This window comes from Mercenaria mercenaria, chromosome 9 (assembly GCF_021730395.1).
Source record: "Mercenaria mercenaria strain notata chromosome 9, MADL_Memer_1, whole genome shotgun sequence".
NCBI lineage: Eukaryota > Metazoa > Mollusca > Bivalvia > Venerida > Veneridae > Mercenaria > Mercenaria mercenaria.
In genome coordinates this window covers 19,107,731-19,134,753 of record NC_069369.1, presented here as the reverse complement: position 1 = coordinate 19,134,753, position 27,023 = coordinate 19,107,731, and the positions used below count along the sequence as shown (strand labels likewise).

The 27,023-nt window shown below is 34.2% G+C and overlaps 2 protein-coding genes across 2 annotated transcripts; one reads left to right on the top strand and one right to left on the bottom strand.

The window, feature by feature from the left end:
• Positions 1 to 1,789: 1,789 nt before the first annotated feature.
• On the bottom strand, positions 1,790 to 8,374 carry LOC123547795 (prothoracicotropic hormone-like). The gene is made up of 2 exons (XM_045335053.2): positions 8,318 to 8,374; positions 1,790 to 2,770 (listed from the first exon to the last, which is right to left on the bottom strand). The coding sequence occupies exons 1-2, from the start codon at positions 8,321 to 8,323 to the stop codon at positions 2,303 to 2,305; spliced, it is 474 nt and encodes a 157-aa protein (XP_045190988.2). The 5' UTR covers positions 8,324 to 8,374; the 3' UTR covers positions 1,790 to 2,302.
• Positions 8,375 to 8,914: 540 nt separating this feature from the next.
• Positions 8,915 to 9,421, top strand: LOC123545998 (probable myosin light chain kinase DDB_G0292624). The gene has a single exon (XM_045332185.1). The coding sequence runs from the start codon at positions 8,915 to 8,917 to the stop codon at positions 9,419 to 9,421; it is 507 nt and encodes a 168-aa protein (XP_045188120.1).
• The last annotated feature ends 17,602 nt before the right edge of the window (positions 9,422 to 27,023 follow it).

Here is a 27,023-nt window from a genome sequence, read left to right as displayed (position 1 = left end):
CTTTTTCTATTTCGCTTCGAAAACAGAAAAAGTGCTGTAACCTGCCGCCTGTACATACATCACAGCCGGTCAATAACGTTTTGTGACATATCTTAGATTAAAAGAGATGTCAGTTTATTAGAACCGTTAGTATAATACTTGGGTTTTCTTTTATTTTCTTGAACAATAACAATAATAATAAATACAAAAACGCCAAGAGAGAGAGTGTTCGGTATTTTTAATAAGTTATAACATTTTTTAATTAAATAAATATACGGAACCGTAAATCACTAAGTATATATGTATTGAATTTCATTTTCAAAATGGAGCACAATTCAACAAATATCCGTTTGATACATGTCCATGTTTATATATATTATTTTTTCTTCATATACGTATAAGGTGCGTACTTTTTATAACCTAACACACAATTCTGTTTATACATAAGCGCGTGTTAGTTTTTGGCTATGAAGTAAATTTTTAATTTTTAGTTATGAATTTCAGGGTCTTATATATCTTTAACTAAAATAAATAAGTTATTGCAAGAATCCAATATAATTTCGACAATCCTTTTTATATCATTTATGACTAAATGTGAATAGTGAGTGTACTTTATAACGAACTATTTCCTATATTGAAAACCAAAACATATCTTTGACATTAAAAATGCCAAAAACCTATACAAGATAAAGTTATAAGTATTTATCAGTTATTTGATGAAATCAGGTCAGAAATAAACTATGAAGAAGAAAGTCTAAGGTAACTCAGCCAGACTGATGTAATACGGACCAGTACAATTGAAATAAGAAAAACTAGCCAAATAAGTAAGGTCTACTTGATTTTGAAAGGTAAAAAACATATCGTTGCGACATTATAGAAAACAATAAAATTGCCTACGTTGTTAAAACGAATAAACCTATTTTAGGTAACACTGCACTTGGTCCTGCAGAAAACGTTTTATGTAAGGAATTCGAATGGACAAGTTTTATTGCCTACAGTGAATGAACTATCTATTTTTAGACCATTCGACGGTAACAGTTACGGAAGTTTGAAATTTGTGATACGTTTACAATCATTTACTTAAGCAGTACTTTACACGTGAATTTCCGTACAAATATGACCATCCTTGGGCCTCCATGGTCGAGTGGTTAAGGTCGCTGACTTGGAATCACTTGGCCTTCACCGATGTGGGTTCAAGCCTCACTCGGGGCGTTGAATTCTTAATGTAATGAAGCCATTCAACTGACTTACAGAAGGTCGGTGGTTCTACCAGGTAATGCACGGAGGGGCACCATGAAAGCTGAAAGGTTGCCATATGAACTCTGATTGTGTCGGTGCGACGTTAAACCCAACAAAAACAAACAAACATGACAACGGTCTTTTAGCAAAATAATTAAGAGCGTGAATGACTTTTCAAAACTGTTTGCCAATGACAGAAAACAGTCAATGAACTTTGACCAACACTTTAATAAAACCTGAACCCAGTGGCCTTGACCTCTAAAACAAAATGAAGGGTGTCTCTTTCAAAGACTAATTGAGTCGCGCTATGGGAAAACCAACATAGTGGCTTTGCGATCAGCATGGATCCAGACCAGCCTGCGCATCCGCGCCGCCTGGTCAGGATCCATGCTGTTCGCTAACAGTTTCTCTAATTCCAATAGGCTTAAAAAGCGAACAACATGGATCCTGATCAGACTGCGCGGATGCGCAGGCTGGTCTGGATCCATGCTGGTCGCAAAGCCACTTTGTTGGTTTTCTCATGGCACGGCTCAATTGATAATTATAATGTCAGCATAATAACATTGAGATGCTTGCTATAAAAGTTTTACCAATATGACCATGTTATCTGACCGCAGTGCCTTTGACCTTATGCGGTTGGCCCTGAACAAAAAAAAATGGTGATTCTACCTAATATGAGGTAAATGATAAAAGGGACAGAATTTAAGGAGATATAGTTAAATTCAGAAGTTTGCCCATAAAAAATTTCCGAATTCCAATTTACGTTTCTTTCAACCTCAGGTTTATTGTCGCCATGGTAATTTTACTCAAAATAGTCAATATTACAAGCAATTTGACCAGACAGTATAATCAGTACATGTACTTATAAATAGTTCTGTATTTTTAACAATGTTCAAAATGTTTTTTCCACGGCAGTGTTAAAATTTGCTGTACAGTTATAGTGGTATGTTTTCGAAAACCATATTTCTCTGTTCAATTATATATGTGTTCTGTTTTCTGTTTGTCTATGTAAGACGCTAGCATTAACGTGTCCTTGTTTAAAATTCCGGAAGTTTAAAAGACAAGAGGGTGATTAGGAATGCATTTATCCTGTTCCACACATACAGGCCACTGGCACCTCTATTACTTCAAACACCCACATTTCTCTGAGCTGCAGAGGAAGGGCTGTTTCTTCACGTGATTCCTCATTATCACGGCGTTTTCTCAGTACTGTTAATGGGTAATACTGCGGAAAGCACGTGTAGAAATCGTTGTAACATTGCCTTGAAGTACATAATTCTTGCTTTATAAATCTTGGGTAATAGTTTTCTCCCAGGTCACGCCATCGAGTTAAAGAAAGACAATGCCAGTCAGTAGGCAAAGGATATCCTGCGTCAGATTCCGGTACCGTTCTGTTAGATGTATGACCCTGTAGATATAGTCTGCTTGTAGCCAAGTTAGACTGAATCGTTCGTTTTATTTCGTTTTGATGCGATTGCAACTCTGTTGGTTTTGCTATAGCTGGGTTGTTGAAGAGAACAGCAATGGCAGCCAAGACACTCAGTTCAAAAACCTGAAAAAGGTCATACGGATAATTTCAAATATTATACTGACTACAAGCCAAATGTTTGCTAATGAGCATTTTTAAACAGAGGCTATCTGTCTCTTGTGGGGGAAGTGGGGTGGGGGGAGGGTGGGGGGAGTTGAAGTGCTTTTACCTTTAAATTAGGACCTAATGCATGACATGTTAGATGCCCTCAAGCTGGTATTTCATACAAATATACACAAATATAAGGTGAATTTTTGTAATGACAGATGGCACATACTTTACGGTGAAACTGTAATAAATCAAAATCAGTCGTCAACGAGAAAAGAAAGATTTTAACAGGTTGAAGGTCAGTAATTCAAATCCTTCTTTGTTTCGTATAAAAAAAACGACAACTTCATGTCGTCTTTACGTATCTTTATAGAACATCGCTTCTTCCTACACCTATACTCATGGAAGTTCCATCATAAATTGGCGGAAAAGGGAAAAAAGAAGATAGGGAGTTGAACAGTTCCTAGTGAAATGGCAGTCAGTCTACTACCCTAAAATTGGTAGATTTTCGCTCTTGTCCGCACAATAAACCCCTACTTTCGGTTTCAATCTGCAAAACTTGCCATATGGGTTATATAATTACGAAAACCCTCTAATTCCATGCAAAATGTATTCTAGCAGTGGAAGATTGTGATTTAAGCACTCGTTCTACACGAATTAGCGCAAAAAATGGGAAAATTAGGACCTATTTACTTTGGACTTATCTCGACTTTACTATGGAAGCACATTTTCGAGCGAATTTCTACCCTTATTCCTAACAATTCCGAGGTATAAGTGATATGCAGTTTAAAAACCTGATATAGTATCATTTCATTAACTATAGCAATATGGTATTTGACACGTGTATTTGCATTGCTTATACCAGCCGTATAAAATTGGCGAGCAATTAAACAAACATAGTAAAATGCTTTGTTCATAGTTTCCATGTTTTCTAAGCAAGAAAATTGCGGATAGTTCGTTCTAGTGATTTCAACAGACAAATGCAACAATCATATTCTACAATGAGGCCTAAAACAATTTCAATCTTCCTGTTTCTGATAGTAAGTAATATATTTTATCACCATTTAACATTTTGTTGAACACGTATGCACTTTTGACTGATCACCAACTACAAAACGGACACACAACCAACTCTTGTCACCGATGGTATACGTTTATCATAAACCTTTGGAAAATTTCAAATGCCCCTGGCAAACACCATATTCACGAGGGAGGAACTGTTGCACGAGACTCGGTTGTGGAGGATATCATGTTACAGATTTAGGATGCTTCTGTTACAGTATTCCTGGATAACGTTACAGCATCCGGAGGATAATAATAGCTGTCGGTATTTTGTTTGCCAAAGATGTGGTAAAGATTTATCTCTTTTTCCAAAAATAATTTTTTTTCTAGATCAGTGATATGCACGTCTGTTGAGACATGGCTTAACCTGCGAAACACAGTATATTGATGTCAATCAAGCGTTTTATGAAAAATTCGAAATTTTGATAGAAAAATATCTAGAAGAAATTGATTAAAAGATATTCCAACCGTATTTCATGCAAATTTGCATTGATTAAAACCCTCTTCAGGCATGGACTTATAAAACGAGGTAGAATAATTACTGTTGATCTATTATTTCGTGGTTTTATAGAATGTTGCAGTTTAGCCGGATATGTTACAGTTGTGGGGTGCTGCTTTTGAATGTGTTACAGATTTAGGATGATACTTTTTCCTTCTTCAGGATTCTGTTGTTAGATGTAAATACTGCTAAACAACATTTATTTTGTCATTTGAGGCAGTCAGACATGTACTAGAGTGGCGTTGCTGTAACGACGTTTAAAAAAAAACAGGAAAGTCCACCTAACGGGAGAAGATGTCGGTTGTGATATGTCAAGAACCACATATGATGAACAATTGATGATACAAGTTATGCAGAGCAAATCTCCCATCCCTTTTTCATGCAAATTGACCGATCGTTTGAACAATCTCTAAATACATCGGTTGTTAAATGTTTTCCATAACCTCTAAATAAATCACCAAAGATATCGCGGAGCGAAATCGAGAAATGTTTTAAGTGTGTATTTATTTATACTCACATAGATTAGTTACTTTCGTTCAAATGTAAAAAGAGAGTGAGTTACTATGTTTATAAGGTAACTCCTTATTTTTGAACAACCCGAATTTAATGTGCTCGTGTTCGCGTTTACGCAATGCCTACAGTCCTGAGACATGCCTTCTAATGGCGCACAGTCCTGAAAAGCCCTTGCCACCGTCATACACACAAAGACAAAGACGCATATACTTTTAGATGAAAATCCTGAAACATTATCCATTTTAACTATGAACTGCGTATAAAATCCTCTGTTAAATGATTTACGCTCCTAACTGTGACCAAACAGATTCAATGCTTCAAATTAGCCTATTTGATTGTGCATGCTTGCCAAATCTTCATTGCGCAGATGCAAATCTGCTTGTAGGCAGCTACGTACCTGCAGGCAGACTATGATTTGATGGTTGTTCCAACAGTAAACACGTATACATGTTTAACAAAAAAGAATCTTTTGTTATTTGAAATGAAGTTTTATTGCACATGTGCGAGTTGTCGTGAGAAAAGCCAATTAATTTCTTAAGTTCTCCTTTACTGATTCCGACAGGATATTTTCTTTTAAGCTTATTAGTAATTGAAATCGTTGATAAAGACACGCATTGCCAAGCATAAACAGGTACTATTTATGAAAGAACAGCTTATTAAAGTGCAAACGACGATTCAATGCGAATTGGTGATTATGGTATCATATACATTAGATATAGAACAATAGCTTTCCATTGAAAATGTTTATATATCATTTTATTATATATAGCTGTTGAATCAGATTTAGAATTTCAAAATTAGAAAAAAATGCACTTGGTATAATATATTTGTTACATCTTACAAAAAAATCCCGCATAATTCATGGTATCAAAATTTTATATGCTATCCTGGTATTGTATATTGTCAAAATGTATTCCAAAAAGTATCATCCTAAATCTGTAACACATCCAGAAGAAGCACCCCACAACTGTAACACTCTATAAAACCACGAAAAATTAGACCCACATTGATTTTTCTACCTCGTAGAGGGTCTTTATCGATGCAAATGAGCATAAAATATGGTTGAAACATATTTTAATCAACTTCTTCTAGATAATTTTCTATCAAAATTTCGGATGTTGTCATTAAACGCTTGATAGACATCAATATACTGTGTTTCACGTGTTAAACCATGTCTCAGCAGACATACATACCATTGATCTAGAGAAACAATTTTTACTTTTGCAAAAAAGAGATAAATATTTACGATTTTTTTGGCAAACGAAACTCCGACAGTGATTTTTATCCTCCAAATGCTGTTACGTTATCCAGGAATACTGTAACAGTAGCATCCTAAATCTGTAACATGATATCCTCCACAACCGAGTCTCGTGTAACAGTTCCTCCCCCGTGATATTGCTTCAAATTACATATACCTCCTCTAGACAATTGGCAAAACAACGTTTTATGAGCACTCAAACATAATATACAAGAGCATTTAAACAAGAATATAGGAATGTTTTCATATTAATCCCGTAATTGTTGAGAAAATAAACCTCACATTACATATTCGTTAGTCTGAGAATTGTCAAGGTGTATTCGTCTTTTTTATGGAGGACACGGGCGGGATTAAATATATCTAAATGTACATTTTTATTTCATGAACACACAAATTGCGGATCATCATATGCTAAGAAAAATGTTGTTGTTTTTTTCTTTTCGACTACAGAGATTGTATTTCTATATAATTTATAAACAACAATTCATTCTATTCTTTTTCTGTTGAATTCTTTTTTAATAAAACAAGTTATATGACTAGACTTATGACATCTAACTAGTCATTTACAACTCAGTTGGAATCTTGAATATAGTTTTGGTGGATAAGGTTTTTTGTGAAGTCTGTGACATTTTGTTTATTTAATTGTCTTTGGAAAAGCAGATTTTCTTGATGTGAACACATTTGATTTCAGTCTTTTCAGATGAGATGTGTAGACGTTTTTTTTTCTTTCTAAACTGAAACGAAGCCATGCCGGAAAATTTGAAAACAAACTGGTTAAAATTGATTGTTATAGAAACAATTTACATTTCATATTTTAAAATCCGGTGGTACATATGTGCCAGAATGGAATTAGTCAATGAAATAAATTAACAATATAATAAATGTTGTAAGCTGATATAAGATACTCGAAGTTTGAACGTCTTCGGTAGTGTTATTATACGCATCTTGTTATTTTTAATATATTTTTACGATAAATTGTTGATACACCTTTAAAACCTTTTAAGAGAATTCAATAGTTCCTTACACTTTTCTAAAATTCTTTAGGCCATTGTACCGTAGTAACCGATGATGCAAACCATTTTACAGACAATATGATGGAGAAACTTACTGAATTGTTAGATATAGCAAATATCAGTAATTTAAAGAAACTACTTTTATATCGTATAGCAGCATTCAAACAGAGGCAAAATGAATGTATAAACACTTTAAGAGTAACATAAGTATTAATTTTATTATTTTGCTGTAAGCCAAATTTTTTTTTTAAATATGTATGGTATAATGATTTGCATTTATGCGTACGCATGTACATTGTAATTTGTTAATTTGTCGTTGAACTGTTATATTGAAGTCTATTTATGTAACTAAATTTCTGTACTGTTCTGTTAAAAAAACGAACTACTCTTTCTTGTACTCTTTAGTGCTGTTGCTACTGCATAAATGTTTCAAATATGGCGAATAATTTGCAGCAAAAACAGACATTTCCGTTGATTTAATATATACTCGGCGTCACTGAAAAGTTACCACCCTAATGGTCCTGATATATTAAAAATCGCATTTGACTTGTTAAAAGCACCACACGATTACATTTCTGACGCAACTGAGACGTCACTGGTGTAAAGTTTTTTAAATTCGATGAACTCTATTTGAGGCACGGGCTGCACGTGCAAAATGATATTTTTTCGAGCAATGTCGACATGTACGAACATTTTATCGCAAATCATTCATCGCACTTGAAAGTTTGTCGACAGACTAAAAGAAATACGTTAAAAAAGAATATCTTTGCTTAAATGCCACGTTTAAGGCACGATCAACGCGATCGGGCCATTGGCATGGTTGACGCCGAACTATGAAAAAGTGACCTCGCTGTTGCATAAAAAAGTAAAGAGGTATATATTAAGTGGTAATTTTTTCAATGACGCCCAGTATAATATTTGGATGTTAACCATTATTCTAAATTCTTAATTAATTCGCTGGGATGTGTAAATCTGTATCCGAAGTATAAACCCTAACTATCAGTAAATTTAATGTTGCTACTAAAATAAAGACTAAAACGTATATATATCTAACATTACTGTTGTTGTACATAAGTAGTAAAAAAAAGTGTTTAAACTAAAAATATAGTGTTTAAACTAAGTGTAAATTTGGGTTTAAGTCGTGAGTGAAACAGTTATATAAGAAAGAAAAATAGTACCTGCATACTGTCGATATTACACACCTCCTGATATGTGTGGCGACAATTTCATTCTGCAGGCACATTGTCGTCAACGTTGCTTATATACTACGTTCTAGATAAAAAAAAATCTCGTTCAGCTGAAATTATGTGAAATATCAAACATCTATAAGAAACTGTTGAGGTGAAAGGTGTAAAATAGCAATATAAAGGAGAATATTACTTTCCAAGGATATTATTCGCTATTATGAAGGATAAAAAACCAGAGACAGTTGCTTTAAATTGGTTACGTCTGGAATAATTTTAATGAATATTATCCTGAAAAGGAACAAATAAATAAAAGTACAGATTAATAAAAGTACTTTACTACGGAAGCCCTGGAGGGACATTTTAGTTACTTCTTATGACTTATTTGTTATGACTTATTTGTTATTACTTATTATTTATTTGTTACGTACTTAAAACGCGGGAATACATTCAAAATGGAGGAAGAGTCCAGCTTTAGGAACCCACCCGATTTAAACATAAAGACAGAGTAAAGAAATAGGAAAGGGGGCATTTGGTACTGTAAATGAAGGGCGTTGGAATGGGACTAAAGTTGCTATAAAGGAGATTGTTATGAAGAGAATAGAGATTGCAAAACCATTCATTGACCGTGAACTTTGTGTACATAGAAATTTAAGGCATCCAAATAGTGTACTGCTGATGGCGTATGCCTTAGCAAGTGATCAGCTATACCTGATTTCTGAACTTATTGAAGGATGCACATTGGATAACTGTCTCTTCTGTAATGAAGAAAATGCCATGACTATGTCAGTGACATTGACTGTTTCATTAAAGGTATCACAATCCATTGTGCACTCACAAGATCCAATAATCCTTCACAGGGATATAAAGCCGGAAAATATACTCGTTTCACAAAATTTCCATGAGGTAAAGTTACGTGACATGGGTTTGAGCAAGCTCAGGAGCATGAATACTGTCATGACAACTATGGCTGGTGGGTCCTCACAGCCTGGCACTCCTGCTTACCAGGCATCCGAGGTGATGCTGGAAAGAAGCAGCTCAAATTTCAACCACAGATGTGTGAGCCTTGCGTGTACTTTGGTAGAAGTGATGGTTTAAGTACCTGTCTGGAACCCCTCAGAGGACCAAGTGCAGTACATATTAAACAGAATGAAATTGAAGGCAAAACCTGGATGGTTTAGATTTACTTGCAAACATTGTTGATGTTGATGATATCATGGGGAAAATATACACCATCTTGGATAAGAGGTTAAGTTACAGTGCTAGCGACAGACCACAGACACTTGAAAAAGTTGATTGTTTTCATTGTTTGATATTAGACCCAAATTAAAGTTACTGTTGAAACAGGTGTAAAACCCCAAGAAAAACATATTATGAATTGGATTGCAACTTTTATGCTACAAATGGGACTTTTCTAGAAAAACATAAGACTTCATTTTCGCAACAACAAACAGTTGGCAGTGGCATAGCGTTTAAAAATTATAAAATGATTTGTTTGTACAGATATATTGAAAAGGGTAATTTGTACGCAAATACGTTGAGAACACTAACATTTTTATAAATGTATAAACATATTTATAGATTCTGTCAAACGTTTTCTTTTCTCTAAATAGTTAACGCAGCTGCATGGTACTCAGTTCTAATAACAGGCGATATTATCAAACTGATCATAAATAATCTTTTTCATTATCAATATGTTTTTTTTCCCAGTTATTTTATATGTGAGGAATTGTCATTTCAAATAATTCATTTTGATCGGAATAAATTTTTATTGTTCCCCTATCTCCTACTATTTTAGAGCACATTTGCGAAAAATTGATATAGCGGTTTATCAATATGTTTAGTTTTATAACTTTGTTTCGATAGATCTCTAAATCTTTAGGAAAAGGAAGATCTACTAATGTTCAAGGTTATTGGCCTAACGCTACGGAAATGATCTATTTTAGTCAAAATGTATATATCATTTTTTTATGTGTTCCAGACCTAAATGAAAAACAGGAACAGGCTTACGTAAAACATGAAAATGCCACTTTAACTGGAAAAAATCAGAATTCTTTTCCTATCCGCCAATACCTATTTAAAACTATTATATCTATTGCAAAGGAAGAATAATACATGCGTATCAAATACGTATTTTATAAATAATATAGAAACGTTGAAAATTATTTGCTCCGAAACATGAAAGATAGAAATTGTTTATTATTAGTGACATGTGTGTTCATATTACAGTTATAATTTACATATTTGCAAAAAACACCCGGTCCAATAGACCTATAAGTCAGCTTACTTTATTAACAATATAAAAACAGATCTAAGTACTATTAAGTGTATTGTTTGTTTAAATATATGTTCAAATAAGAAACGAATCATTAACTGTAGTCATTGTTGAACTTTAATATGATGCATAAACCATTTACTGACGTATCTCAATTGATGACGTAACCGATAAGAGTAAACACCGTCTTATAACTGAATCAGAATTCTGCCTTTGAAATGTATCGCAGGATTAGTAAATTCCCACCATACCGGTCTGCAGTATACGCTTGATAAGTCTCACAGAAAAAATCTATTTTATATAACCAAACCAGCCAAGAAGACATACTTTTTGGTTGTACTGTCAACTGTTATATATTTGGTCATTCCAGTATATTTGACACAAAGCGATATTACCTATTAGCATTAATCATAGTATTTCATTTTGCAAGAAAGAATTTTGTAATTATTTAACAATAGTTAGTACAACATTAATGACCTATTATAATAATATTTCTTCATATTTTTATATTAATATAACACTGGCAGATTAAGTGACAATGTGTTCAATATTCAATGTACATCAACAAGAGCAGTATCCAGTTTGCATTGTTTTCCGTTTAAACTGTATCCAGAAAGCGTGGGCCGATACTCGTAATCTTGTTTTATGCAGCAAATTTTAGCCGCAAATTGTATGCAGCAAATTATTGTAACAAAATTGGCATCTTGGCCTAATCTGTAACTTTTAATTTTTATGTATGGCATTTTGGCCTACTCTGTAACTTTTCTTACATCAAAATCATTCTATAACCTTGGGCAAGGAGTTGAAACATTGTAGTATATAGACTGCTCTTTAGTTCAATAAAAGTGTCTTTTAAATGAAAGCAAAAATGTTTTATTAGCTGCAGTGTACAGACTGATATTGTTTAAGAAGACAAGCCTTAGGCTCTGTGATCGGTTTCACTTGTCATTATATAGATTCTAAGCTTGATAAGGATTCAGATGGCGGCAATTATTACACATTATCAGTTGAAATTTTCATTGGCTGCGCAGGGTTGCGCAGGTTCGAGCCTTTTTGTAACATAAATTTTCATTGGTTGAAAACACTTTCGGCATTTTTGTAAAAGGATGTGTCTTTCCTGCGTAAGGTCACTCTTACTTTGACTTTACGTGTTTAACCTGTTGTTTTAATTCATACTTTTGTGAATAAAATTGAAAAGGAAAGGACACTTATATCTTCTTGGTTTTTTAGGTAAGAATATTTTGTTATTTTGTTTGAAATAATGCTTACTTTTTAAGGCACTGGAATATGTTATTACTGAAGAAGTCAATATGTAAGTTATGTTACACATTTGGATTTTGTATAAGTAACCACTTTTTAATATGGTATAATGTTGCAATGTGCTTAATTTTGTAGCTTTTGTTCAAAGAAACATTCTTATTAAGTGATAATAATGTATGTAATATATTAAATCTATTTCTAAGCCCTGAGAGCTTTATTTTGTAAAAGAACTGAACTTTGGTTTGAATGGAATGCGACTTAGCGATTATCTACCTTTGGGTTCTTATCGCTTTAGCTTAATTGATGGTTACCATTCGGAATATCTCTAAAAATTTATCCAAACCCGGAAATCAGTAACTTTTTTAGAAGATTTTAGTTAATTTTGTAAAGAATATGCTAGAATTTTGTAGTACAGATAAATTATAAATGTTGCAACATTGAACAGTTTAATGTAACTGAAATGATGTTAACTGAAGCTACCTGATATAGCAGGTTGCATGAAATTTGGTACATATTATGTTGATTATGATGGTTTAAAACTGTTTAAATTATATATTATGTATCATCAGACTCTTACTTTGACTTTACGTGTTTAACCTGTTGTTTTAATTCATACTTTTGTGAATAAAATAAAAAAAGGAAAGGACACTTATATCTTCTTGGTTTTTTAGATACCTTGGAAGAGGATCATTGTGAAGGTCGGTGCAAACCGCACAAAACTTGGTGGGTACAGAGGTTCATCCTGCCCTCTCAATTAGCGAGTGAGCGGAATGGTATTGACGACAAGACCATCAGCCGTCAACGTTGTTCAAACTAGATCGCACAGCGCCAGTTCATCAGCAGCCAGTTCCACCACAAACACAGACACAACATCGCACAGCGCCAGTTCATCAGCAGCCAGTTCTGGCACAAACACAGCTTCAACATCAACTAATACGACAGTTTCAACAGCTGCGATAACACCAGTACGCAACATGGCCGCCAGTCTACACATGGAATATTTCAATGGAGAAAATGGGGAGGATATTGAGAAGTTCCTCAAAAGGTTTGATCAATATTGTACTTGTACAAACATTAAAGATGATCAAGCGGTAGCACAGCTAGCGTGGCACTTAGGTGGCTTTGCCAGACTTTATTACGAAAGTCAGTCACCTACACCAGCAGCCCTAGACCAGCTTAAAACCTTGCTGACAAACAAATTTAAATTGGAAAAACCTGTAAATCTGGACATTTTTAATATGAAGCAAGAAATTAGTGAAAATGCCGAACAGTTTCTAACTCGTCTGGAAGCAGAAACATTTAAGACAAATATCAAAGATGACTTGCAAGTGCAAATCGCATTGAACGGATTACACCCAAGTGTAAGTTCGACAATATCTACACATGGGCCGAAAAATTTATCAGATGTGAGAAACTTAGCTAGACGTTTGACTAATGTTAGACATACAGCACCAGTCGCTCCGGTGATCCCTAATGTCGCTGACCTGGGAAATACAATGAACATTTTGACAACCGCTGTATCCCAGCTATCGACCATCATGACGAATTCGGAACGATTCCAGCAACCGAGCCAGGGAAACAGTCCACAGCATCGCCGCCAGCAAGGAGACTCGAGTGAACAAGCCTGTTCAAGATGCGGAGGTAGGTGTACTTCAACTAAATCTTGTAAGGCATGGGGTAAAACTTGCAGTAAATGTGGCTGTAAAAATCATTTTGCTAATAAATGTCGCACTGGTCGCGACAAACTTCAGAAAAATCAAAATGGTTCGAGTTAGGGACTCACGCCTATCTGCAGGGGAGATAATCTCAAACCAGTGGATGGGCACAATGATAGAAAGTCTGTGGTCAAATCACCAAAATGTTCTAAAGATGTACAATGTCAAACTGACTTTTCTATATAAAAATGTGCTTCGCTACATAAAACAAAAACTGGTACAAATTCTATGAAAAATAAAAGTGCTAAAAATGTGAAGCCCCAGCAGGCTGAGGTAAATGCAAATTTTTCTGTTGAAATGGTGAAAAATACAGTGACAGCATCTGTAAATAATTGTAACACTAACGCCTTAATTGACACAGGTGCCAATGTTTCATGCATTAGTAAGGTATTTCTTGATAGGGCTTTTGTAAATATGAAACCTAAGTATGTCAATCAAACATTTCAGTCAATTAGAGGTGTAGGTGGCACTGTACATCCTGTGTCTGGGACAGTAAATATTGATGTTGCATTTGGAACTACAAAATTTTCACATTACTTTTTAATTGTTGAAGACTTACATCATTCTTTGATACTTGGACATGATTTTGTAGACAAATACAAGTGAAATGATGATTTACCTTCAAAGTTGTTAACCATAGCAGATATCAAAATTTGTAATCTAAAAACTGACACAGGGTATGCTAGAACTATTAGACCTGTCAAAATTGCTCGCATTAAGTCTGGTACTGAGGTATTACTGGAACCATTTAAATGTCTATCAAATCATAACATTGTTGGTGCCAAAAGTCTAGTAACTGTTGAAAAAGGAAAAACTGCCATTCAAGTAATAAATCCTACTGAAAAAGATGTTTATTTAAAAGGCAATAAAGTTTTAGCTGTAGTCACACCTTTCAAAACGGAGAACATTTTTAATGTATTCGAAACTGAAAACATAGTTGTTGAACAAAGTCAGAACAAGGATAGAACAAAAAATATTGAACACCATGAAATTTCTTTTGATTTTTTTTGTTCGAATTTAAACAAAAATGAAAAAGATATATTATTGAAAATTTTAAATGATAACAATGATGTGCTTTCTAAAGGTCCTTATGATTTAGGCAAAACTCACTTACAAACACATGAAATACATACTTAAGGAAGTAAGCCAGTGCGTACTCCTTATTATAAACGTAATCCAGAAATGCGTCGTAAAGAAGAAGAAATGATAAAAAATATGTTAGATCAAAATCTTATTAAAGAGAGCAATTCTGATTGGCATTCTCCAGTAGTCTTAGTTAAAAAATCAGATACTAAAGACACGGGAGAATATCGTTTCGCGGTCGATTATAGAAGATTTAACAAAATCTCAAAACCGATAGCATATCCTCTTCCTAGACTTTCAGATATGATAGATGCTATAGGCGAGGCAAACCCGCAATACTTCACTTCGTTAGATTTAGGCAAGGCCTTTTGGCAAGTACCTTTAAGTGAATCCAGCAAGCACAAAGCTGCCATTATCACTCAGAAAGGAATTTACGAGTTCCAGACCATGCCTTTTGGTCTATCTGGAGCTACTGCAACATTTCAGAGTTTAATGATGAAAATACTAAAACAAATAGCATGGAAATATGTATTATGTTATGTCGATTACGTAATAGTTTACTCAAGTAATTTTGATGACCATTTAGACCATATAAATGAAGTTCTTAGGCGTTTAAAGGAAGCCGGTCTTAAACTTTCACCACATAACTGTAAATTTGCTCAAGAAAAATTACATTATTTAAGGCACAACTTTAGTAAATCTGGCATTGAGGCTGATCCAAAGAAAGTTGAGAAAATTCAAAATTTAGTTCCGCCAAAGGATCAAAAAGGTGTAAAAAGTGTACTCGGTCTCACAAATTATTATAAAAAGTTCATTTTAGGCTACAGTAAAATTTGTGCACCCCTTTTTGAATTATTGAAAAAGGATAAAACTTTTGTTTGCTCTGATGACGGTCAAAAAGCACTAGATACATTAAAAACTGCACTAACAACTGCCCCAATTTTGGCATTCCCTGATATGGAAAAACCATTTATTTTAACATGTGATGCCTCAAAAACTGGGCTAGGATATATTTTAGGCCAACTTGATGATCAAGGACGTGAACGAGTTATAGAATATAGTGGTAGAGCATTGCATGGTCCAGAAAAGAATTATTCTGCAACGGAGTTAGAGTGTTTAGCAATTATTGAGGGTGTAAAAACATTTAAGGCTTACTTATCAACTGACAGAAAATTCACTATAGTAACTGACCATAAAGCATTAACAACATTAAATACAATGAATACATCTACGAATGGTAGAATAGCCAGATGGTACATGTTTCTTATTGGGTACCGATGTGAAGTTGTGTACCGAAAAGGGGAAAATAATAATGCCGACCCGCTTTCACGTTATACTGTAGAAGCTACCGCACAATCTAATGACACTGATAGAAATTTGGAAGTGAAAGATACTAATGTACGCCCTCAGGCGTTTGCATCAAACTGTATGAATGATAATGAAATTAAGCAACAATCAGATTTAGAGCTTAATGGTAGTGCATCTGAACCAGGGGATGGTCTGCGTTGATGTGATAAGAATTCACAGCCGCGGTCTAATCTCACTGGCACTGAGAGTGTGTGTCATCTGAGTGAAACAGAGGATAGTTTGCGGCTGTGTGATGATAATTCACAGTCACATTCTGATCCTGCTGTCACTAAGAGTGTATGCGGATTGAGTGAAACAGAGGATAGTTTGTGGCAGCGTATTGAAAATCTGTTGCCTTATCCTAATCTTGCTGTCACAGATAGTAAAGACTGTATGAATGAGCTGGAATGGGACAGTTTGGGACTGTGCACTGAATTACAGTCACATTCTGCTCCTGCAGCAGTTGCAGACAGTGTGGAGAGTATATCAGAGGATCTTTTAGAATCTTACAATGGAAAACTATGCAATCAGGAGGATAATATGTTAAATAATGTAAATTTAATGGAATCTGCTCCATCACCTTGCTCTGCTGAAACTGAAAATAAGGAATGGCTCCAAGTTACCATTGAATATGGCATGGATGAAAATGTCTGTTCATTGGAATTTGAATCTCCTGATAAAAAGGATAATCCTGATTCAGAAACAGCAGATGCATTTACAGACTTAATAGATCTACAAAAGCACTGTCCTGACTTTAAACATATCTATGAATATTTGGCTTCAGAAATCATACCTGATGATGCAAATCTTGAAATTCAGAAAGAAAACTTTCACCTTTTAGATGGAGTTTTGGTTCATTTCTTTCAAAATAGAGCAAAGAAAAAACCTTCAGATGAACGTTTTATTATGCAAGTGGCTCTTCCTAGAAAGCTTAGACTTAACATTTTAGAACAAATACATGACAATAATGGTCACTTTGGGTTTAAGAAAACTTATGGAGTCATTCAATCTAGATATTTCTAGAAACATATGTATCAGGATATTGCGGATTATATTAGGTCATGCGACATATGTCAAAGGGTTAAAAGGGATCCTACTGCATCAGCAACTCCACTAAATCCGCTTCCTGTTGTAGGACCATTTGAAAGACTTCACATGGACATCCTAGGACCTTTAACGAAAACTTCAGGAGGACATGTGTATGTTTTGGTTTGTGTATGTAGTTTTACACGTTGGGTAGAAGCATTTCACCTTAGGACACAGAGCGCTGCTGAAATAGCAACTGTACTTCACGATGATATATTTTGTCGCTACGGCGCAAGTAACACCATTGTAACTGATAGGGGTCGCAACTTCTTATCGAGGCTTTTGAATGCGATATGCGAGATATATCAGGTATCTCGACATAAAACTGCAAGCTATAACCCACAAGCGAATGGTTGTGTTGAACGTCAGAATGCAACCATTGCTAAGGCCATCGCCAAATACATTGACAAGGACCAAAGAAATTGGCACAGAGTGCTGCCTGTTGTTTTGATGGGCATGAGGTCTCATCCAAATACTGAAACATCAGGATTTAGTCCTTTTAAAATGCTCTTTGGAGGAGAAGTGAGATAACCTTTTGATGTTAATCTAATTCCAAAATACATTCTAAAACCTTAAAATAAATTTTTTGTAAATGAACTTTTAGAAACTTTAAAACTGATTCATGGCACAGTAAAAGCTAATTCTGAAACTACCCAAAATGAAAGTAAACAAAGACATGATGTTAAGGCTAAACCATCTGACTTCAGGCTAGCAGAAATGGTCCTCAGAAAAGTACATAAGCATACACCAGGGCTTTCTACCAAACTAGAGGAGAAATGGGATGAACCTTATTACATAGTTAATATAGGTCCTGGAGATACATACAAATTAGCAGACTATAGGACAAATAAAGTCAACAAATCCTTTGATTGTTCCCGTCACCTCAAAAAGTATTATGATCCAGAAGTTTATAGGCACTGCTTTAAGATGGATACTGAGGAAAACAATGATATGGAACTGGATGATGATGGCAATGCTGCTGGAAGTGAGGATCAAACTAATGATCCTGATCCCAAAGTCTCAGAAGAATCTAAGAAAGAAGAAGAAGAAGAAAATAAAACTTGTACATCACAATGTGGTGAAAATGAGGCTGATGGCATAAGTCAAAATACTGTTCTCAATTCCCCAAACCAGAATAAAAATAATATGTATGATTCCCCAAATCAAACTAAAAATAATGTGCAAAATTCCCCAAATCAAAATGAAGATAATGTAAAAAATTTACCAAATAAAAATGCTATTGAAGAAATCTCAGATCATTCTAAAAATCAGGATCAAAATTCTCAAAATCCAACTCAACGAGATAGTAACAAATGGTATGATGTAGATAGAATCATAAGACAAAGAAAAAGAAATGGGAGAAGACAGTATCTTTTACAATGGAAAGACAAAATATATCATGGCAAGATGAAGATGATGTCTCTCAAGAACTAAAGAGACAATTTTACATTACCCATACAAAGGATGGGAAAAGGCGAAAAAGACAGTATCAGTACTTTCATAAGCCTAAATCTAAAGTTCAACACACTTCAAATGAGTAAAAGTAAATTTTACATGTTTAGGAACTTTAATAGATTAAAATCAGCAAAAGTTAGTCTTGTGCTTTATATAAAATGTCATGACAAATAAGCCAAAACAACTGGTTCATAGCTGTTAAGAGCTCTCAGATGCTTATTGTTTCATACGTAGTCCTTAATGATGTAAAATATTATGTTTGGGACTTCTTTCAAAGTATTTTACATTTTTGGATCACAGAATTATGTCATACAGATAATTGAAAGAGTACTAAGTTCCACTAGGATTTATCCATTCTTGCTAAATATGGCTACTGTAGCTGTTTAAATATAACATTGTGTCCCTGTATCAGTGAAATATTGTTGTAGTATGTGTGAGTGTGAGTTAGTGTGTTGTGTGATTTCTTTTTCTCCTTCTGTACCTTTCTTACAACAATCTTTCCTGGTAGGATGTAATATTGTGCGCAGATATTGCTTCCATGGGTAGATAACACACAATTTCTTATATTTTTAGTTGAATGGACTAAACTGCTGCTGTTTCTGGTCTCTATTGTTCTGTGTCTCCATACGGTATCTGGTAGTCTTCCAAAAGAGCTGCAGCGACCGAACTATGGTGTTGTATTTGAGCCAGTCAGTAAAATGCAACAAGCCACTGAAAGCTGGATACATACTTTTGCATTAGAAATGCCTAATGGACACAATAAAGTGGACTTAATTGATTGTTCAAAAAACCATAAGACATGTAAAGTTATAAATGAAGTGTTGTTGGAACTTAAACAGATCAGACGTTCAAATGAAATCATGATAAACAATGCTGTTGATACTATTGAACGCTTGATACCAGAAAAACCTTTGACTCATAGTAGATCAAGGTCCCGTAGGGCTTTACTTCCTTTTATTGGCAAGTTGTCCAAATCTATTTTTGGCACTGCGACTTCTGAAGATGTAGAAATGCTAGCAAGGCATATAAATTCCTTAAATAAGCTTACAAGAAACATTGTAAATAATATACAACATCAGGACAACAGTCTTGCATCTTATATGCATACTGTTGATGACAGAATATCTAATATAGTGAATGGCTTGGAACAAAATGAGCTAGCTATACAAAACATGCAATCTCAAATATATAATTCTTTACAAAATCTGGAAAAGACTTTTTCTTCTATGAATGTGTTAGTTGTTGAACAAATTGAAAAATCTAGAAAGCTAGAACATGCTTTTGATGAACTTTTAATGGGAATTTATGATTTAATCAAGGGAAATTTATCTCCGCATATAATTTCGCCTTCACTTCTTAGTAATACCCTGTCTAAAATTCAAGAAACCTTAGATGATAAGTATAGAGGTTACTCTTTGATTTTTACAAATCCTGATGAAGTGTATAGGAATGTAGGTACCATTTTCACACGACAAGGCTCAACCCTGTATATATCTGTAAAGTCCCCCGTTTCTTCATTTTATAAGCCTCTGTCATTGTTTAAAGTTATATCTTTCCCTGTTCCAGTAAACAGTACATCTGATCATGCAACACAATTGTTAGATCTGCCGGAGTCTTTTGCAATTACTGATAATTTACAATTCTATGGCACTTTTAGCACTGCTGAGTTAAATAATTGCAAAACTGGCAAGATAATGCTGTGTAAATTCAATAAGCCTTTGTTTCCTATTACTTTTGATAGCTGTATTTCAGCACTTTTCAAAAATGACAAAACTCTTATCAAGGATAAATGTGATTTTAGATTTTTGTTGAACCATTTATCCTCTGGAATAAATCAGTTGTCTCATAGCACTATTTTAATATACAATGTAGATGTCATGGAATTTGACTGCAAATCTGACAAAAGAATGCAAGAAGGTTGCAAATTTTGCATCATGCATGTACCTTGTGAATGTTCTGTCACTACAACTACTATTTATATACCACCTAGACTGTCTGCTTGTCATAAGAATACAACTAGTCTGCTACATCCAGTAAATCTTGCACTGTTGCAGCAATTTTTTAATGATACCCATTTAAAAACAATTGATACTAATTCATTATATGAAAATCCTTTGTCTATTGATGTTCCATAGTTCAAAATTTACAATCATTCAATGCAAAATATTATTGCAAATGACAGGAAAACCCATCTAAGTCTTCAAAAGATGGCACAGTCTGCTAAAAACAATGCTATGGTTTTTCAGTCATTAATAGATCCTTTGCTGACTGGAGATATATTGTTAAATAACAACTGGCCAACCACAGATGACATAATTTTGTACTGTACTGCTGGTGTTGCAACAGTTTGCTTTATAATTGTGATATTATTATCTATAGAATTAAGAAAATTATTGATCACTGTGTCAGTACTACAAAAAAACAACTGTCCAACAGGTACATGCTGCCACCCTACCTTCTTTTGTGTACAATAAGCTAACCACAGAAGCACCATCTCAGTCTATTTTTGAAACTTTAGAACTTACTTTGGATCATTACATTTTAGCCTTTAGTATTTTAAATACAGTTTTAGTAGCTATTTTATTAATTAAGAAATGTACATTCAGGCACAGTGGCACACTGAAGTAACTAATGGTATAGCTTGTGTTCAGTTTCCATTGTACAATCTATCATTGTGCCCAAACTACTGGAAATTTGTGGTCCCAAAAGATATATCTTGTGTCCAGGTCCAAGGGTTATGGAAACCAACTGTAACATTTACATGGGACCAATTCCACATTGTGAATAAGCTAAATGAACAAGTATATTTTGTTGCACCACAAGTTAAAGAGACAACATGGCAATGTAAACAACTGCGGCGTATTATGAAAAACACATATACAGTGCATTTCTATGTGAAACACAAGAATCTATTGATTCCTATGTACTAACTTTCAAAAAAAAAATAAATAAAAAAAAAAAAATATAGAGATACCCATGCCTTGCAAATGTTGAAGTTGCACCTACAATGTAATTTATTTGTGTGTATATACATGTATATAATATGTACTTTTACAGTTAAATATAAACCTGTGTTATTAAACACTAAGTGAAATAAAAGCTGTCTTAAGCATCTACAGTGAGCTGCTATATTTTCAATTAACTGTATAGATCAGCCACCTGCAGATAAAGAGCACTTTTCATATAATGTCTGCTTAAGACAAATTTATAAATATGACTTATGAGTTTGTTTCCAGTATTATGAACAATACTGGAAGTTAACATGTTTAAAAGAAAAATTCAATGGTGGTTTAGCCATTAATTTATTGCCACTTAATGAATGAAAATTTGAACATGTCTATTTATATAAAATTTTTAGAATTTTTTTTTCCATATATTTCATTGTTTTTGTTTATTTTTCTTGTACATAATAGTTTGTATTGTAAGTCACTGAATGGAAATCTGAGGACTCCACTTTATAGGAGTAAAGTAAAATAGAGGAGGGGAATTTTTATGCAGCAAATTTTAGCAGCAAATTGTATGCAGCAAATTATTGTAACAAAATTGGCATCTTGGCCTAATCTGTAACTTTTAATTTTTATGTATGGCATTTTGGCCTACTCTGTAACTTTTCTTACATCAAAATCATTCTATAACCTTGGGCAAGGAGTTGAAACATTGTAGTATATAGACTGCTCTTTAGTTCAATAAAAGTGTCTTTTAAATGAAAGCAAAAATGTTTTATTATCTGCAATGTACAGACTGATATTGTTTAAGAAAACAAGCCTTAGGCTCTGTGATCGGTTTCACTTGTCATTATATAGATTCTAAGCTTGATAAGGATTCAGATGGCGGCAATTATTACACATTATCAGTTGAGATTTTCATTGGCTGCGCAGGGTTGCGCAGGTTCGAGCCTTTTTGTAACATAAATTTTCATTGGTTGAAAACACTTTCGGCATTTTTGTAAAAGGATGTGTCTTTCCTGCGTAAGGTCACTCTTACTTTGACTTTACGTGTTTAACCTGTTGTTTTAATTCATACTTTTGTGAATAAAATAAAAAAGGAAAGGACATTTATATCTTCTTGGTTTTTTAGGTAAGAATATTTTGTTATTTTGTTTGAAATAATGCTTAATTTTTAAGGCACTGGAATATGTTATTACTGAAGAAGTCAATATATAAGTTATGTTACACATTTTGATTTTGTATAAATAACCACTTTTTAATATGGTATAATGTTGCAATGTGCTTAATTTTGTAGCTTTTGTTCAAAGAAACATTCTTATTAAGTGATAATAATGTATGTAATATATTAAATCTATTTCTAAGCCCTGAGAGCTTTATTTTGTAAAAGAACTGAACTTTGGTTTGAATGGAATGCGACTTAGCGATTATCTACCTTTGGGTTCTTATCGCTTTAGCTTAATTGATGGTTACCATTCGGAATATCTCTAAAAATTTATCCAAACCCGGAAATCAGTAACTTTTTTAGAAGATTTTAGTTAATTTTGTAAAGAATATGCAAAATATGGATACAGTTGGTTAGTGTATACTTTATTTATGTAAAATTTGAATGAATTAATGCAGATTCCATATAGAATTTTGTAGTACAGATAAATTATAAATGTTGCAACATTGAACAGTTTACTGTAACTGAAATGATGTTAACTGAAGCTACCTGATTTAGCAGGTTGCATGAAATTTGGTACATATTATGTTGATTATGATGGTTTAAAACTGTTTAAGTTATATATTATGTATCATCAGACTCTTACTTTGACTTTACGTGTTTAACCTGTTGTTTTAATTCATACTTTTGTGAATAAAATAAAAAAAGGAAAGGACACTTATATCTTCTTGGTTTTTAGATACCTTGGAAGAGGGTCATTGTGAAGGTCGGTGCAAACCGCACAAAACTTGTAATGAAGATAAATTAAGGCAAAACATCAAGGTAATATACATTCTGCTCACTCACGTTGTTTTTGTAATAGAAAGAGCATTGAAACTCGAGGGTAAACGATTTGTACGAGAGGCGTAATTATGAAACAGAATCTTATGTTAAACTTAATTTATCAAGAAGAGCACGCTCAGTCATGGCACAGTTCCTTTGTGGAGTCCTAGCCCTTAGAGTGGAAAGTGGCCGTTTTATTGACGAAGACCTTGATAATAGATTATGCAAATACTGTACAAAAAATGAGATTGAAGACGACGAACATTTCAAAGGATTATCTAAGACTTTTAGCGAAACTCTTTTTCAGATGTTGATTTAATAAAAACATTATTAGTTAACTTTCCAAGGAAAACGGTTTTCTCCATGGAAACTTTTCACAACCTTCACTCCATACACAAGTTTTATCTCTCTCTCTCTCTCTCTCTCTCTCTCTCTCTCATAGTGTATTTGAGGATGAATAATACATGCGTACTAATTACTTATTTATTAAATAGTATCAAAACTCTGATAATTATTTGCAGTTTGCACCGAATCAAAGTGAGATAAGAAATTATTTTTATACGTGGCATGTGCATACTATAGTTGTAACAATAAACAAAAGTACAAAAAGCATTTGGCCTAATTGGCCATTAAGGCCTCGGTAGCCAAGTGGTTAAGTCCTCTGACTTCGAATCACTTGTCCCTCACCGATGTGGGTTCGAGCTTCTCTGGAGGCGTTGAATTCTTAAAGACATCAAGATGGCTTACGAAAGGTCGATAGTTCTACCCAGGTATCCGCCCGTGATGTAATAATGCACGGAAGGGCATCTGGGGTCTCCTCCACCATAAAAGCTGGAAAGTCTTCATTTGACCTATAATTGGTTTGGTGCGATGTTAAACTCAACAAAAACATAAACGCTTTGTTAATAACATAAAACTTTAATAAAACAGATATAAAGTTAGGTTTACTTCACAAAAGCGGGTGTTAAGTGCTGTGTGGCAGCCGTAAAATGTCGCCCGGATTTCATCTCAGTGTTGTTATATTTTATGGTCCTTCGGGATCATTGATTTCAACTCATTTAGATTTGAAAATTCAATGCTGCTTAAGCCGGTGCTAGGGGACGTTGACAGTGTTGCATTTTCCATTACTGCTCATGAACAGTCTCAATCAAACCAAGTCTGCAATTTTCACAGTTTGCCTTGTTCGCGGAACTTCCGAGAGATCTACTTTTCAGACTTCATTATATGTTTAACTTATGGTCATATAAAAGTCGAATCTGTAAGTGACGACAATATATCAACTGTAATACAATAACCTATAACATTTACTGACATACCATACTAGCACGACATAACAGAATAGAAGATTTAACGTCTCATATTTTGAAATAGCAAGTTTGATTTACGCTTAATTTCCTGTAATTTCTTTTTCCTTATTTGTGTTAATTTATACCTTAGTTTTAGTCTTTCTTGCCAGCATGTCAGGATTGTAGTACACATTATGTTGTCTATTTGGTCATGCTCGCTCTTGACTTTATCTAGAAACAGATCATGAAAGTGCGTGTATGCTGAAACACTTGAAAGATTTCAAAGTATATATTCTATTAAAATTCTGGCTGTTAAAATCTTTTATAAAACAAGTACATGTTAACATTTTGTTTTGTCAAATTTATGGTAAATTCTTATTCTCTACCATTATCATTTGTCTGGTTATTTTGCTGATTTAGTAGTGAGGATATCAGGTTTTTGTGTGTCTGTGGAATGCCAAGCATATGTTGAGTGGAAACCAGGGCTTCTATACATATCACGTTGTCTGCATGTTCATCCGGGCTCACAACAATTCATTTGGTAAGAACGTTATTTCTGAAAATACTTACCCGTTGTATATTACACGGTTTACATAAAACTGTAACGATGCCATCTTTTTAAAGTTCTTATAATTCCCACGAAAACAAGCACCCACCACTCACAAAACAAATGTTTGTTAATGTATGCGTACAGGCATCTGTTAGTGCGTGCGTAAATATGTGCGTACGTGCGTGAAATCTATAGTAAAACAAATAAACAACAAATAAAAAAGAAACATTAAGCTACACAGTGGGAAACCGCCTTGCAAAACACCAACGGAGAGCTTAATCAGCTCGCATTGTGTATCCCTTCCATGTTCCAAAATTACAAAACAGTATTAATAGAAGTTATCCCCTCAAGGCGAAACGTTTACATATGTATTTGAAACAATTCGCATAAAATGTAAAACACAAAAACGCTCATGTAACGATACATAAAGGAAACCTCTGGCAGACTGCTTTCATGCGTTTCAATTACATTCTGGTCATCAAGACAGTTTTAATTTACGTTTTCAAGGATCCAGTGAATATATAAAGAAATTTTATCGATTGATTTTGTAGTATTTAGGCAGTTATTAGGTGCTTTGAAAAACAGAAACAAAAACAGGATTTTCACGACCATGCCTAATTAGCAGCATGAACTGGCACATGAATAATTCCACTTTTCAAATATACGCCTAATAAACAGTTACATTTCAAACGTTTCCTTCAGACAAACATAAAGACCTGGTAATGTAATAGAAAATTCCCAGACTATGTTGGTTTGCTGCCAATTTTTTTCTGAGATTCTTTTTTTCCAAATAGGATAAACTTTTGTGAATCACAGTTTTTGTATATCATTCAACAATCTATTTATATATGCAAAAGAAATCCGATCATGATCTAAATTGTTTGGCTTATCTGAGCAAATCAAATTGCTTTTGGTCTTAAAGTTACAGTTTTTACTCAACTTACGTATTAAACTGAAAACATCAAAATTAATGCTGTGTTGGAAACAATATTTTTGTCTTTTATAATTATATACTTCGATTTCCCACAATCTAAAGAACGTCTGTCAATTGTTTGCGAATTAATAACTTAAGGTCTGAAATCATTAGTCCTCCACCTCTGATTTATGTGGGGAAGTTGGCAGTTCCTTGCGGAGAACAGGTTTGCACTGGTACAGAATCCAGGAATACTGGTTAGGTTAACTGCCCATTTTTATACGCCCGAAGGGACGTATTATGTTATGGTCCTGGTGTCCGTCTGTCCGTGCCCGCGAAATGATGGTTAAGTGACTTCATAACGGTACTTTCTCTTTGATGTCATTCATTCCGTTCTGTTTATGTGACTTTTTTCTCTTTATGTGACTGATAGAACAATAGAGAGAACAATGGGGGTGTCACATAAATACCGTTTCGTTAGAACGTCCGTCCGTCCGTCCGTCCGTTAGCAATTTCGTGTCCGCTCTGTAACTCTTGAACCCCTTGAAGGATTTCAAAGAAACTTGACACAAATGTTCACTACACCAAGACGACATGCAGAGTGCATGTTTTGGATGTGTCATTTCAAGGTCAAGGTCACACTTAGGGGTCATAGGTCATATGAGTGTGTTTCGTGTCCGCTCTGTAACTCTTGAACTGCTCGAAGGATTTCAAAGAAACTTGGCACAAATGTTCACCACACTGAGACGACGTGGAGAGCGCTTGTTTCGGATGACTAGCTTCAAGGTCAAGGTCACA